Source organism: Ictalurus punctatus, chromosome 12, assembly GCF_001660625.3.
Source record: "Ictalurus punctatus breed USDA103 chromosome 12, Coco_2.0, whole genome shotgun sequence".
Taxonomy (NCBI): Eukaryota; Metazoa; Chordata; class Actinopteri; order Siluriformes; family Ictaluridae; genus Ictalurus; species Ictalurus punctatus.
The window spans coordinates 30161211-30175882 of record NC_030427.2 but is presented as its reverse complement, the minus strand read 5'-3'; the positions used below and the strand labels follow the sequence as shown (position 1 = coordinate 30175882).

At 45.7% G+C, this 14672-nt stretch overlaps 1 protein-coding gene across 7 annotated transcripts in view; it reads left to right on the top strand.

The window, feature by feature from the left end:
- Positions 1-2155: 2155 nt before the first annotated feature.
- Positions 2156-14672, top strand: part of prr36b (proline rich 36b) — a 26681-nt gene continuing 14164 nt past the window's right edge. The window contains exons 1-5 of one of the 7 annotated variants that reach the window (XM_053684739.1): positions 2157-2271; positions 2548-2616; positions 2705-2765; positions 12395-12975; positions 13288-13381. In XM_053684739.1, the coding sequence (XP_053540714.1) occupies positions 12441-12975; positions 13288-13381 (629 nt within the window). In that variant the 5' untranslated portion in view covers positions 2157-2271; positions 2548-2616; positions 2705-2765; positions 12395-12440. Of the gene's footprint in view, positions 2272-2353; positions 2617-2699; positions 2766-3625; positions 3987-12394; positions 12976-13287; positions 13382-14672 lie in introns of those variants that run through there. The other 6 variants (XM_053684737.1, XM_053684742.1, XM_053684738.1 and 3 more) reach the window with 6 other exon arrangements.

Sequence of the window (14672 nt, the reverse complement as noted above, 5' to 3'; positions counted from 1 at the left end):
CATATGCCAAAACCCACCCTGACTTCTGCCTCTAAAGTGCCAGTCAGACAGAGAGAGAAAGAGAGAAAGAGATGTTAGATAAAAAGAGACGAAAAAAAAAGCACACCAGAAGACAAAAGGCTCACATGTAACACGGCTACGGATCAGCAGAGTCAGAGTGCTCCGTTTTAACATTTCATTTAAAACACACGCTCGTTATTAAGTTTTTAAATACACAGAGAAGGGGATTTTAGGGCTACGTACTATATTGGTTCAACTCTTTTGAACAATGAACAGTATATGTCCAACACTTTAATAAATAAAACACTTTAAATCATTTTTCCTTTCATACCACAGCGATAGAGTGCTGCAGGAATGAGTTAGCATGTTAGCACTCCCGAACTCAATGGGGGTTTTGAATGGGTTTTTGGTTTAATGCCTGAAATAAGCTCTGTGGTGAACACAAGCTCAAGATATGTTCACGTTTTATTCTACGACGTGAAATACATCAGTAATACCCCCCCACTCACTCGCGATTTTGTTAAGCTTTTACGCGTCTTACAGGATATGAAGGTAATATCTGAAAAAGCATAATAGGGGCACTTTAATTTGGAATGTTATGGATGGGTTTTATGTGTATGGTGTGTGTGTGTGTGTGTGTGTGTGTGTGCACTTACAGTTCATCGGTACGTATGAACGCTGATGTAAATGCGTTTTCCCACTCAAGTGCTACATCTGGTTGGAGCCATTTTAAGGTGTTAGCGGCCATTCATTAGTCATGATAACTAGAACAGCTGAAAATGAATGCACTGAAGTTAACGATGATAAAACACGAGCCCGCTCACCACGTGTCCTCTCCTATGGCGAGGAGATGATGTTGCAGCTGTCGGCCTGGTGGCCTCGCCCTCGCGAGTGGACACTCTTGAAATAAACCTTACCACCCCAACTTGGACCTCAGATTCCATCTATGAGAGGCTTATTTCAACTAGACAATTAATGCACACTTAGGGTAGTTCCTCTAAATCAACATTATAATGTAATAATTTCAGTATTCGCTATATAGTTCATATTCACTTCAGGATTATACACTATAAAGCCAAAAGTATATGGACACCTGACTGTCACACCCATATGTGGTTCTTCCCCAAACTGTTGCCACAAAAATTGGGAGCACAAAATGGCCGTCTTTCTCCATCACCTCCATTCACATTCACACCTTCACTGGGGCACAATGGATCCAATCACTGGCTGCAAACAAACAAACAAACAAACAAACAAACAAACAAACAAAACAACCCAATTCATCCATCTGTTTTCTTTGTGCATCTTTTATTGGTTTCATATATGTATATAAAAAACTGTTCAGAAATTCAGTCTAACAAAGTAAATCCCCCATGAGTCAACTGAAAACTAAAGACAGACAGACAGACAGACAGACAGAAAGAAAAAGTGAAAAGGGCGGGAACTGGGCATGGCGCGTGGAAAGACTTGGAACTTTCGAACGTGGGAGGGGCGTTAAAAAAAACCTCGCGCGCGGAGGAGGAGAGGGCGGGGCCGTCCTGCGTACCCTCGCCTGGCATGTGTAATGACATCATCGGTCATTTGAATACAAATTTCCAGCGCGCTGATTGGCTGGATAATAAAACATACTACATGTACTTCATACTAGATACTAGATAGATAAATCCATCCATCCATCCATCTTCAACCGCTTACTCCTTTTCAGGGTAGAGAGATAAATAGTATGTCTAATATGATCAGAATTTCAACATATACATATATAATACCTACTAAACAGTATATAATCATATCTACTATTGTTAGCGCATTCTATTCAGTATGTAGTATACTTTTTTCTTTTAGCTTAGTCGTAAAAATTTAAAAATTATATTATTATTACTATTATTATTATTATTTCTAGTATATATCCGACGTTACTGGTATATACAGTACATCATGCCAAGCCTGAGCAGGTTCTGTTTCTGACACAAGTCCACTGGTTTGTTCCACACCACCCTTACACCGTGTAGTTCTGACTGAACTACTATATAGTACCGCAGGAGGTATGCACGCGCGCGCCTCAGGGCGTAGCAATGGCGACAGGTTTAACTCGAGTTTCTTTTCACACGTATACTGATCAGTGTGTGTGTGTGGGGGGTATTTTGGGGGGAAAGTGACCGTTAGTGAGTTTGATTTGCCGTACTGCTTAGTGCGGAAGTATGAGCGTTAGGGCGTAGTCATGGCGACAGGGTTAAAGGAAACCGGTCCTGAGGCTCTTGTTCTGGAGTACTGGTTAGTAGGGTAGTATGCAGTGTGTGTGGTGATGGTTGAGATGAGATGGGGTTTTGTGTGTGTGTGTGTGTGTGTGTGTGTGTGTGTGTGTGTGTGTGTGTGAGCGAGAGAGAGAGAGTAAGAGAGAGTGAGTGTGTGTGTGTGAGAGAGAGAGGCGACTGCTAAAGAGCCTTTCCATTCTTAATGTAGCATCTCTCTCTCTCTCTCTCTCTCTCTCTCTCTCTCTCCCCTCTCTCTCTCTCCCTCTCTCTCCCTCTCCCCCTCTCTCTCTTTCAGCCGGTCACACACTGAACCCAGGCTCCCAGAAGAAAATCCTCGGAGCTGCACTCCACTTTAACTCTTCCAGTGAGCGCCTTTCTCCTTCTTTTTTTCTGCTCGTGGTTTTTTTTTTTTTGTCCTTTATTTATTTCTTTTTCTCTGTGTGGAAGAACAGGGACACACGCGCGCTCACACTTTGGGCGTAGCTGTGAGAGGAAGCAGCGGTCTGATCCTCGGTAAGGGTGTCGATTCATTTTCTCCTGTTTTAGGGAGCTAGCAGGCTAATAACTTCATTTCTGTCTGTAATGTTGACCTTTTCATCCCGGTCTCGGTCCAGATGAGGACGGAAACCGCGCACCGAGGGGTAAAAATGTCGCGTGTGAAACATATATAAAACGAATCGAGTGAGTGAATTCGATGAGATTAGATTTAGATTAGACCCGAGGAGGTTTTCTTTTTGTCTCAGCGAATGCCTTTTCACATGCAAATCCGTTTGTACCGACCGTTGTAGTGCTAACAGCTAACCAGACGACTGTTATCCGATCTAGAGATCCAATCTAGGCGTGTTTGGTGAACCTGTTGGCCTTGTACGGTATATTCAGATGTCTAAATTCCGACGAAATCAAAGGGAACTTGTTGCGTATTGGACGCATTATAAATTCGTAACGTGTGTTCTGATTAATCATTTATTTTTTGTACTATTATTTGCACCCACCCCACCCCACCCCCCTAGTCTAACACCTATCCAATCACTCCCTGTTATAGTTATAACACAGACATAACCACATGGAACAAAATGAATAATTCGTTCTCTCATGTTGCTACCAAACATGTCGTATTTTATTGTATTGATAGATATCAGTTCTTCAGGCTGCTTAAAGTTATTTGCCCCCAACACCCACCCACCCCCACCCTCACCCCCTATATATCTCCCCTCCCCATGTCTCTATCCATCACTTTGGGTTTCTATTGTTCTGTAGCGGGGACGTCTGGATGAGACCGGTCCTCCTCCTTCTCCTCCTCCTCCTCCTCCTCCTCTCTTCTCTTTCTCTTTCAACCACTCGAAAAATCAAGCAATTTTCAAGCCCTCGAGGATCCGTGGTTTGTTTGCAGGTTGAAAAACTGATGCTTTACAACGCGTCGCTGATGTGGATTTCTGATGATGGATGAAAATGAAAACGGAGAACGCAGACACTGTGGTCAATATTGTCTCCTTCCTACATCGGCACAATAGCAAAGAAAGAAAGAAAGACGTGGGATCCGTGCTTCAGATGTCCTCCTCTTTATAATTACGATCATCCCACCATATCTGCCGAGATGGTATCCCACGCCTCGTCGGATAAATCATCCTACAGCGCTATGATCTGAGCAGAAAGAAGCTCCACGATCTTATTCAGGGTGAACGCATGTTGAGCGCGACGCTTACGACAGCGAACGCCTCGATCCCTTTCGCAATCGTAAGTCAAGTGAGGAGAGCAAACAGGTTACAGTCTGGTTGGTTCGCCAAATTCTGACTGTCCCTGATGTAGGTGATGATGATGATGGTGAGTGAGTCACGTTAGTTTATAACCAGATTCATTCGATTCCACGTAAGTCTCGAGGCCGGAATCGGTTCTGATCTCGATGTCAGAGCCTACATTTACTCGTCTGCGACTCAGCAAACAAAAGACCCAAGATGGCCGTCATCTTCTTTCAGAGCCGTCTGTCGCTCTTTAAACGGTACACGAGGGAAAGATATTATCGCTCGAGCCAAGGATGTCATGAACGTATAAATAAGGTGCATTTGTAGATTGAATGCATTTGATCCCGGAGAAGCAGTTACACGTTTATAGAACTCGCGTGATTGATCATAACGGCCTGGCATTTTTTTTACGACTTTAGGATGTCGTAACGTCTGGTTTGACCTGCCCGGTGGACTAGTGGCTAGCGTGCGGCACTCTCGCCCAGGTTCGATTCCCGGTCAGGGAACCGACCCCCTGCCGCTGGACGGTCGCAGGAGCTAGCGCTCTCTCGGTGCCAGTCTCTCGGTGCCAGTCCCAAGCCCAGAAAACTCGTGCCGGTTTCAATATGCGGTCCGCTGTGCGGACCCCAAAACGGGAGCAGCCGAAAGAGGGAGGGGGGGAAAGAAACCCGCCCACACTGCACTGATACTAAAGCTCGTCTTTCCCAGCTGATACCAAATGAGACGTTGGGTCCAGACACCGTCGCGTTGGTCTCGTTGCAGTAGTCATCCACATCTTGATGTTTAGAAGATATTATTGTGTTTCTCTGGACACATTTGTGTAAAGGACCTTACTGTTACCTTACTGTTAACAAACACATTGTGTCATGTACGCCCCTTTTTAAAGAACGCAGTCCCATAATCCTCCTCACCGAACGTCAGTTTCATGAAAGCGACACGGCAGATAGAGCGCTCACTTGGGAACGTGGTTATAAAGCGTATATTAATATGATGTATAATATATCATTAAAAACAAGTATATCATTTATTATAAGATATTGTATATGTCAACGTAGTATATCTTACATACACACCATGGGTCAAACGTTTGTGGAAACCCGACTGAACCATGTCTCATGGTGTGTGATTAAACGTGTGAAATCGGCGTCGTAGACAGAAATATAATCGTGCCGACATTCTCTTTTCCTTCCTTAGAAAACTAACATTTTATTTACAAATTAAATCTTTATTTAAAAGGATGACTCGGAGGGAAATATTCCGAAAAGCAGGCGATAAGAGTCCGGCGTCGGTGTGAACTCCTTTAATACCGTTTAAAAATCATCTCGGGGAAATTCCTCAAGACATCGCTCGAGAAAACGCCAAGAATACATTTCTGGAAATTCTGGAAGATGATAAAATATGAAATTATTTTGATTTAATTTGGATTTTTTTTTCATCACAACATAATTCCCATAGTTCTATTTATGTTACTCCAGAGTTTTGATGACTTTATTAGTATTATTATAAAATCTGGAGAAAATTATATGATATGATTGACATTTATGTATATATATAATAGCGACGTCTATATACAGTCATTGGTCAAGGCTTCACAGCTCGAGCATTGTGCCATGCCGTTGTTTGTTCCCCTCGTTCACACTGAAAGCCTGATATTCCGGTAGACAACAATAACTCATGTATCATGTCATGATGAATAGCCGCCATTGCAGCCCGGGGATGGTGCGCATGACTCAGCCGTCTTCTCTCTCTCTCTCTCTCTCTCACTCTCTCTCTCCGTGCTCTGATTGGCCATCTGGCTCCCTTATTCCCAGAATAATTACGGGAAAGAACCGAATGACCCCACGAATGTCACAACCACCTCCATTAATAATCGTGGTAGCTGGCACTCGTGTCTACAGCGGAGCGATTATCTGAACCGCAGCAACCAATCGATACTCTCCAGGGTGACCGCTGCGTGGCTTTTCCCAAGATCGCCGTGCCAAAACAGCGGAGCTGTGGTTTTCCTGTATTTGCTTGTGCTCGTCCCAGATTACGTTACCCTGCTGCTGCAGTACAGATAAAAGGCTCCACTGGCGAGGTGCAGTTGTCACGCAGGACAGTTGGCCGTGGGGTTTTTCGGGGCAGCGTCGTGCTCGTTTCCACTGTCACTGCGTGCTCTAGATTGTTTTAACGGGAGGTGACCTTTGGCGGAGGTCAATTTTCCTCTAAAACCGCTACATGCTGGGATTTACAGACTGTAGAACTGGAGTCGGATTCATACTGTAACGTCTGGAAGCTTACTGTGGAAAAATATGCTCTATATGTATAACTGCAACTGAATTTATTATTATTTTACATAAATCGGATCACTTAATAATCAGATACGAGGGCTGTTTGCATACAAAGCCACCACAAGAGCCATGTTCTTTGTTAAATGTTATCAGCGAGCCTGAGGTTAGGAGTCTGGACTGGGATGGGATTTGCATATCTTTCTCGTTTTATTATGAGTATCTGTTTCAGTCCTGTTCCCCACAATGAGTAATGAAGTAGGGAAGATAAGATGTAATGCACTGTAGTACAGATGGCAGGATACCACCGTCACTGCAACCCTGAGTATCAGCCCATACCAATACCCATCGTAAGTGTAAAGTCTCTACAGAATATCTAATCATTTCCAGTTAAAACCGAATTCCAGTCTTTTCTGGATTGACTCAAATACCTTCTTTTTCTTCCTCCCATGTCGGATCAACCTTTTTTTTCTCTCAGGTTTTCCCTGAAAGGTCACATGACCAGATCTATCCATTCACTGGTGCTGAGTCACTTTAAACATTATTAAATATGATCCAGAGTTGCTCTGAAGCAGGATTTGCCTCTCGTCACAGAGAATAAATAAATTAAGAGACTCTTCTGTCACCGGTGCGAGAGTGCTGTTGGTTCATCTTTATTTATTTTATCCGTGCAAACGCTTTATTAATAGGGCGTATAGCGCAGTGCGTGGAGCGCACGTGACCCTCTGAATACTGTGAATACTCACTGAGTGAAAACAAGCGCTCCATGGAAACCTGTTTACAGTCAGAGGGGGAAAAATGAATAAAATGGGTATTGTTGTTACGCTGTTGCGGCGATGAAGCGCTCTTTGGCGTACGACTCGGTGTCCCGTGAATGGCTCTATAGCGAATGCTGCACTGTATTAAAGGGTGCCGTCAACTTTTTGTTTGCTGTAGAGAGTCCGGAGCGCTTCAGTTGACTCAGCTGTTCGTTATTGTGCATTCGTTCACAGTAGGTTGAGTGTGTGTGTTCCATCTGTGCCGTGCCTGGCGGAAAGGATAGGTAATCCTCTTATAGGTAGAGTACTGTGTGTGTGTGTGTGTGTGTGTGTGCGCCTTTCCCTTCCATAACTAGGCAGGCAAATTGGCTGCCTGCCACAGATGTTATCTCCACCCATCATGGTGCATGTGTGTGTAAGAGAAGACCATGTGCACACATGGACACACACAGTCCAGCGATATTGATTGAACCCCACCAGCTGCTCCTGATCACTACTTATCTAATTTGCCCCCCCCTGGCAGAGGCTCTCGCTGTGAGCAGGATAATGGATAATGGGTTTTGGTCTTCAGGTTACAAATATCTCTTGAGATCACCTAAACGCCTTCCTACTTCCTCCTACACTGACAAGTCACGGGCAGAACATTGATATCTGTGGCGTTTTCGTCCACGCAGAGTGAGTGCTTATATGCGTAGTCATTTCCCCCTCTGCTCCGGTCTCAAGCCACAACGCTGCCTTTGTAACCGCCCCTGCTGGCCCTTTAGTTCGCCAAGACTAAAGCTCATCAAAATGAGAACGTTTGTGGCGTTGACTGGTGTGGTTTGTGTGGTTTATTTGTTTGCTGCCGTACACTAGCTCTCTGTTTCTCTTTTGCTCTTTGATTTCTTGCCCCATAGGCCGGAGGATGGTCAGGCAGATCAAGCAGGATTAGCATCAGGCTTTTGTACAGGGTTAACGAGCCATGGCGTGTTTTAATCTTTCTGCCCCAAGGGATCAACCCCCTCCAGAGCCTGCGGCCATGATGACTCGTGCCCGTTCGGCCCGCATGTACGGCCTAAGCCTTTATCAGAACTGGTGGGATGACGGGGCATGTGTAGCCCCAAGGGCAGAATAATAGACCATCCATGGATGGAGTGTACAAATGATTCCCAGTTAATTACACCAAGTCGAAGTTTTCCCTTCCTGATATACTAGGATGCTCGGTGAACTAAAATGGCGTTCACTGATGCCGCGTGGCCTCCCGGATCCGCAAACAAAAAACTTGCCTAAATCCTATTTACAGTACAAGGAATACTTATGCTACAATTGGACAGAGCCCAGGTGCCTGCCACACATAAGCTCTTGGCCTACCAGCCAAGTTACGACAACAAAAAAACGACAACATCCTTACTCACTACCAAGTCCCACTCTCTTTCTAAAGCCCTTGGCATTCCCCCAGTGATTCGGTTTTGTTTTCCCACTTCCCCCACAAGCCAATGGCCTCAAAAAGGCATTTGTTATTGTCTGACATCACCACCTGTACAGGCATCCCAGCTCCTTCCTCTCGGCCCCCTCCTCTGCATGTATTCTGGGAAGAATCTGCTGGAGTCCAGTGAGCTTTGTTTCACAGCAGTTTGTTTGTGCACCGAGCCAAGGTGGCTTCCTGACCTTCTGGCCAAGGGGTGTACTGAGAATGTCCTCAGATTTTGTAAACATGAACATAGAGAGAATCATGCGCACCGGTCCTTCCCTCTAGCAGTGATGATCCAACGCTTCCTTCCGGAGTCTCATGATGGGTAGGATGACATAATAAAGGTGTCAGTTCAGCCTGCTAATGGTATCGGTCTCGGCAGCAGCAGTGTCTCGTTGGCGTTATGGACACAAACAGCCTGTGGGGTATTTCTGCGGTTATGAAAGACACCGCTTGTTTAACTAAAGGCAGCTCTGTTCCATGACCTTCTCACGGGCTGAACATTCATGTAATTTCTACACCAGAACCCTTAGTACTTAGACATGAATTCAGTTTGGAAAGTATCATGAATAAAATGATCCCAGTTGAAAAGCCTGAAGGGGAAAGGTGAGCCAATAGAAAACAAATGGGTGGGGCTGTGTTTGGTAGGAAAATAGAGGAGCTACTTATAATTAAGTAGTGCTTATATCAGACTTTTACCTCGCTGTTTTCTTACTGCTGCTTGGCCCACATCTGAAGAACAAATTTGTAAAAACTCGTCATCTAATCTAAAGAGCTGATTTGATTTTCTCGTCAAAGGCACCTCTGTATGTCTTTTTCAGGATAGGGGTGACCAAACTCTCAAAATGAACACCATGAAGATCTTTGTAACTCGTCCAGTCCTTGTTGTTCAGTTTCTTGACTGCATTCCTACCATCTGTTGGTCTGTTGTTTCAGGGTCAAGAAGGTTCATGTGGAAGGTGCATGACTGCTTGGTCGGCTAATCCAACCAATTCAGACCACAAATGTAGGAGCGGTCTCTGGTACGTTTCATTAGTAAATGGATGAAATAACCCAGGGGTTCTGTGTTCCTGCGCATTTAGGATCGGGGACATGGGCGAGGGTCCATTACCGCCTCTGGTGGACACGGATAGTGTGGAGATCCTGGACAGAGACGCTGCATTGTCTCAGTCTGGCACTCAGGGATTGGCTGTGGTTAGCTCAGGCACCACGGTGCATTAGCGAGACCAGCTTGGTCTCAGCAAAATGCCAAACGGTGATAAATTGCTGATGATTACTGGGTCAAAAAGCTTTAGCAGCACCCATTTAAAGCGCCAAACCAGAGCCTTGGAGAAGTGAACAGCTGATGAAAGCTTCTTTCCCAGAAACAGTCATATAAAGCGGAGGATTTCTGCGTCATCTTTTGCTGCATGCAAACCCCCCTCCCCTTCCCCCCTGCAGTTCCTCCACTGATGGCTATTTAAAGAAAAGCCACAGTGTCTTACAGGCCAAAAAAAACCCCCACACACTATGGACTGCTATAGCGAGCTATTCATCAGCGCTATTAGCACTGGCTGGGATGTTTAGTTGCTAGCAGTTTGTGTCGGATTGTTAGACGCTGGGAGCAAGCCACCAGCACAGTACGTCCAGAGCTGGATGGCATTAGCTTGCTAGTTCCTGCTGGGCCTCATTCCTCATTGATTTTGCTCTTGCTTTCCCACTCTGGCAACATCTGAAGGCACATTCAGAAATGCATCTATTCATAAATGCATACAACCCTGTGTTGCGCATGACCTCATATCACAAGAGCACTGTGCAAATTGCCCTTAAAATGTGCTGATGACCTGATTAGACAGTGGCAGCACTCGGAGGACCTCGTCTTCTCATCTGGGAGGAAAGGATTGGACGGATACGCTTTGTTGGAGGACAGCCAAAAAAGGAAAACGATGTAGGATGTTCTCCAACCGGAGGGGGTTTTTTTTCAATTGGTGTTTAGCTGGGTAATGAATGGGTGTTTTTTTATTTTATTTTATTTTTTTATTTGACCTTTTTATTCATTCCGGAGGAGGTGTTGGATATGTGTATGCGTTGCCGAGAACGAGGTTAACGATTTGTTAACCGCTAGACTAGTAAAGAAATGGGTCTGGGTAATGGGTCAAGAAAGAAGCCTGGACTTACAGCCAGTTTCACCAATCAGAGCACAGATCATTAAAATGTCTGATTTTCTGGTGATTTATCTTTGTGATCAGTGTTTGCGTTTGTGAGATTTGGGCTTAACCTTTACACTCCTACACCACTGTAAACAAAAATAAATAAATATCGCATCCCCAGTCCATGACATTAAGATACAGGACATCCAGGCGGTTTTCTTGGTAATCATCCAGCCATGGATTTACAAAAAAAAAAAAAAACAGACTGCTCGTGTCTGGACAGCGAGTGTGTGATTTATCGCTCTGACGCAGAAGAAAAGACCTCACCCGGGCCAGCACTCTTTAACCAGAAGGAAGAAAACGGGACAGCGAGGGCGCCGCAGATGAAATATTTGACACATCCCGTGGTCTCGGTGTGCAGCCGACTCTCCTGATGGAGAGGAGGACCAGTAACGTCTGGGGAAGGAGTTGTGTTTTGCTAGGCGGATGTGTGGCTGTTAACAGGTTTTTGAATGTGGGTGGAGGGTGATGTAAGAGACTATGAGGCATGTTGGTGTTTACAAAAAACCACAAAAAACGAGTCATCTCGGACAAAAGGCGTAGCTTCTGGCGTAGCTTCGCGTTCTTGTGGAGGGGATTGCCACTCCTGTCATCATTTTTTGAGTTTGAGACATATTTTTTGACTGGGAAGGCCGAGACTCCCCCCCCCCCCCCCCCCCTCTCTCTCTCTCTCTCTCTCTCTGCTAACATTCAGAGACGAAGGCAAAGTGAGCCAGATCTGTCTGGAAGTGTGTATAGCTACAGGGATCCTCTCCCTCTAGACTTCTCCTTCTCTTCCACTCTCCCCCTCTTTTCCCTCTCTCTCTCTCTCTCTCTCTCTCTCTCTCTCTCTGGGTTTCATCAGCTGTTAAGGCCATCTGTCCAAACACTCCTAAGAGCACTAGCGCAGATCTTTTTGCTGGACAGAAGGAGGGAGGAGGGGTGACCGAGAGCAGCGTGGGGATGCGCATATAGCACTTAAAGACCTTCTGAGAAAGGAAGTGGCCGTGAGATCAGGGGGGGGTTGGGGGATTGTAAGGGGCAGCTTAGGCTGACCAGGATGATGTAATGACTGTGGGTGTGAGAGAAAGTCATATTCAGTGCGGATGTCAGAACATCGAGTGTCTTCCTCCTCGGGTCCAGCGGGACCTCAAGCTTCTTTTTTCTTTTCCCATACACCCCCCTCCCCCCGAGGGCCAAGTCACAGCCTCTCTCTGGCTGCGCCGATGCATTCGTGTCGCTCTTAAATCCTACATGAAACATCTGCAACAACAAAGGCATCATGGGTAACAAGGGTTTGCAGCCAAGGCTCAAGCACTCACAGTGGTATTGCGACTCTAATACAAACCACTTAATTTTCTCGCTCTTTGAAACCGAGCCCTTTAGAGAACCGAGACACTGTTACAGTCGGGCCAGAGGTTATTACCACGCTATTTCGACTGTGAAACTCTGAAATAATGGCTCGATCCGTACATGTCTGTGCACTGTGTCGATAATTAACATCATGCTGAAAGCCTAGAGATGAGTCGTTAAGGTACAGTTGTTCCCAGTAGCGCTCAGCTTCTTCTGTTTCTTTCCAGTTGGAAGTCTGAATACATTTCACCTTCATTTTCCTTCTTGGGCTGCTTCTAATACTGATCCGGACTCTCTCATGTCGATTCTGTTTCCCTGACTCTGATTCTCAGAGGGCAGACCTAATTAATGACCTGATCATTCCCAAGCTGTCTTGATTCTCACACCGTTTTCCTGTGTTTTTGTAGGTTGTTCACTGTACCCGATAGTGGTTCGAGTTAGCTGTTTCCCAAGATGAAACCAGACGGGGTCGACTCGGGAGCGGCAGAGCCGATGGTAGCACTAGAGGCGGATCCTGTGATCCAGGGGCAGCCATTGGGGGAAGGCCAGGAGCAGGCTCCGCCCGCTTCCCAAACGGAAGAGATGGGGCAAGGGGAAGCGCAGACAATCGAGACGTCCGCGGCCGCCACCAAGCCCAGCAAGGACAAGCCCGCGGACCCGAAAGCAAAGACAAAGGGTGCCGCCAAAACAAAGACGTCGGCCGCCGGCGCTCGTCCCAGCACCACTCAGAGCCGCATGACGAACGGGGTACAGAAGCCGCCGCAAGCCAACGGCGTTGCCAAGAAGACCACCGCCGGTGCGGCTGCCGAGAAGAAGACGACCACCACAGCTTCTAAGAAGCCTGTAGGTACCACGGGGGCAGTGACCACCAAAACCGCCAGCAAGACCACAGAGAAGAAGCCCGTCGGGGCACCAAAGACCACCGGCACGACGCAGCCGGCCAAGAAGACACCTGTCAATGGGGAAAAAGCCAAACCAAAACCTCTATGTAAGTGGAAAGAGGCACTGTTCAATGAGTAATATCTATAAGAACGAATTTAAGGCAGTGCCCACCAATTAGCGTTGCGCCAGCATGTTTTGTTTGCTTATTGCTATGGTTGATTACATCACATTCGTGTTGGAATTGCCGAGAAATTTAAAACCAGTAATGGCTGAAATGATGCCATTGCAACACAGTGTACATAAATACATATTAGCATACGTTGGCGTTATTGTTACAGATAGGTACAAAATCCAGGATTTTCTGAGCAACTTGTTTATTTAAATTGTCTTTTAACCTTTTTATTCATTTTTTTACCAGCTTCAGCTCCCAGACCTGCCTCTGCTGCTACCGCCAAGCCCAGCACGACTTCTTCTCCCAAAACCGACAAGCCACCTGTCTCCAAGACATCCAGGTAGGCCTCTGATTGGTGCAGACGTTACCAAGCGGCCTGCCAGATGGAGTACGTTCATTAGGGTCACAGGGCATGGTGTTTGGTTGCAAAGTAAAGTCAAGCCCCTCTCTTGCTCTCTCTATCTCTCTCTCACTCTCTATCTCTAACTCTCTCTCTCACTCTCTCTCTCTCGCTCTCTGTCTTGCTCACTTTCTCTCTCTTTCAATCTCTCGCTCTCTCTCTCTTTCACTCTCTCTCTCTCTCCCTCTCTCTTGCTGTCTCCTTCTCTGAGCTCTTTATTTCAGCCCACGCGTTACTTAACATTAGCTTAACATTGAACATTTCAGTATCTGGACAGGAAAATGGGCTTCTGGGAAACATTTGGCTTTGCTTCGCGAGGAGGCCGTAAGTCCCGCCAAGACGCGCGGGGTTCAGATCAGAGATTACGCCGCTCTGAAGATAAGGCCCGGAGACAAACGACAGGCGAGGCGGCGTGACGTGCTCGTGTGGACCTTCAGCAATCGGCTCAGATTATCGTGAATACCTCGCGTCGAGCGTGTCCGTCTTGCAGAAACAAACATGGCCTCTCGCTCGGCGCCTCTGCCTGAATGACGCCTTTGTTATTGAGCCACGAGGAGGAATGTCCTGAAGTGCTTCGGTGGTCTCTGTCGCTCCTCGCGTCATACATTTGTGTGTGTGTGTGTGTTGGAATGTGATTGTTTTCAGCATTGTGATTAAAACAGTAAGCTTTTTGTGTACTGTCTGTAAGTATATTCTTTAGTCTTTATGTAAGACATGACAGTTTCCCTTCCTGTGTGCTGTTTCCTGTTTTTGAAGGAAAGAAACTCGCAGACAGAGCGGAGGATCGTAGGATTAATTAAGCTTACCATCTTTTTTCCCTGCCAAGTGCTGACATCCAAGACAGCCCCATAAATCATCTGGTTTTTTGTTTGTGTGTTTGTTTGTTTGTTGTTTTTTTCCCTGATTCTGAATTTTCTAACTTTTTTCTTTCTTTTTCTTGCATGCCAGCATACTCACATTCCTCAGATCCATATGCACCATTTACATTGCAATATATTCTTCGCATAAACAGCTGAGGCCGTAAGTGTACATACACCTCGCAGAATCTGCCAAAGTTATAAAAATTAAATTGAGTTTTTTTTTATTTAGTACTGCCCTGAACAAACGATTATTTTGTTTAAAAATCTTGTTTTCTCCCATTCAGTACTGTCCTTCATAAGGTACATACATAGTGATATTTCCCAGAAGACAAACTACTAACAATTTACACCGATCCTGTTCAAAAGTTTAC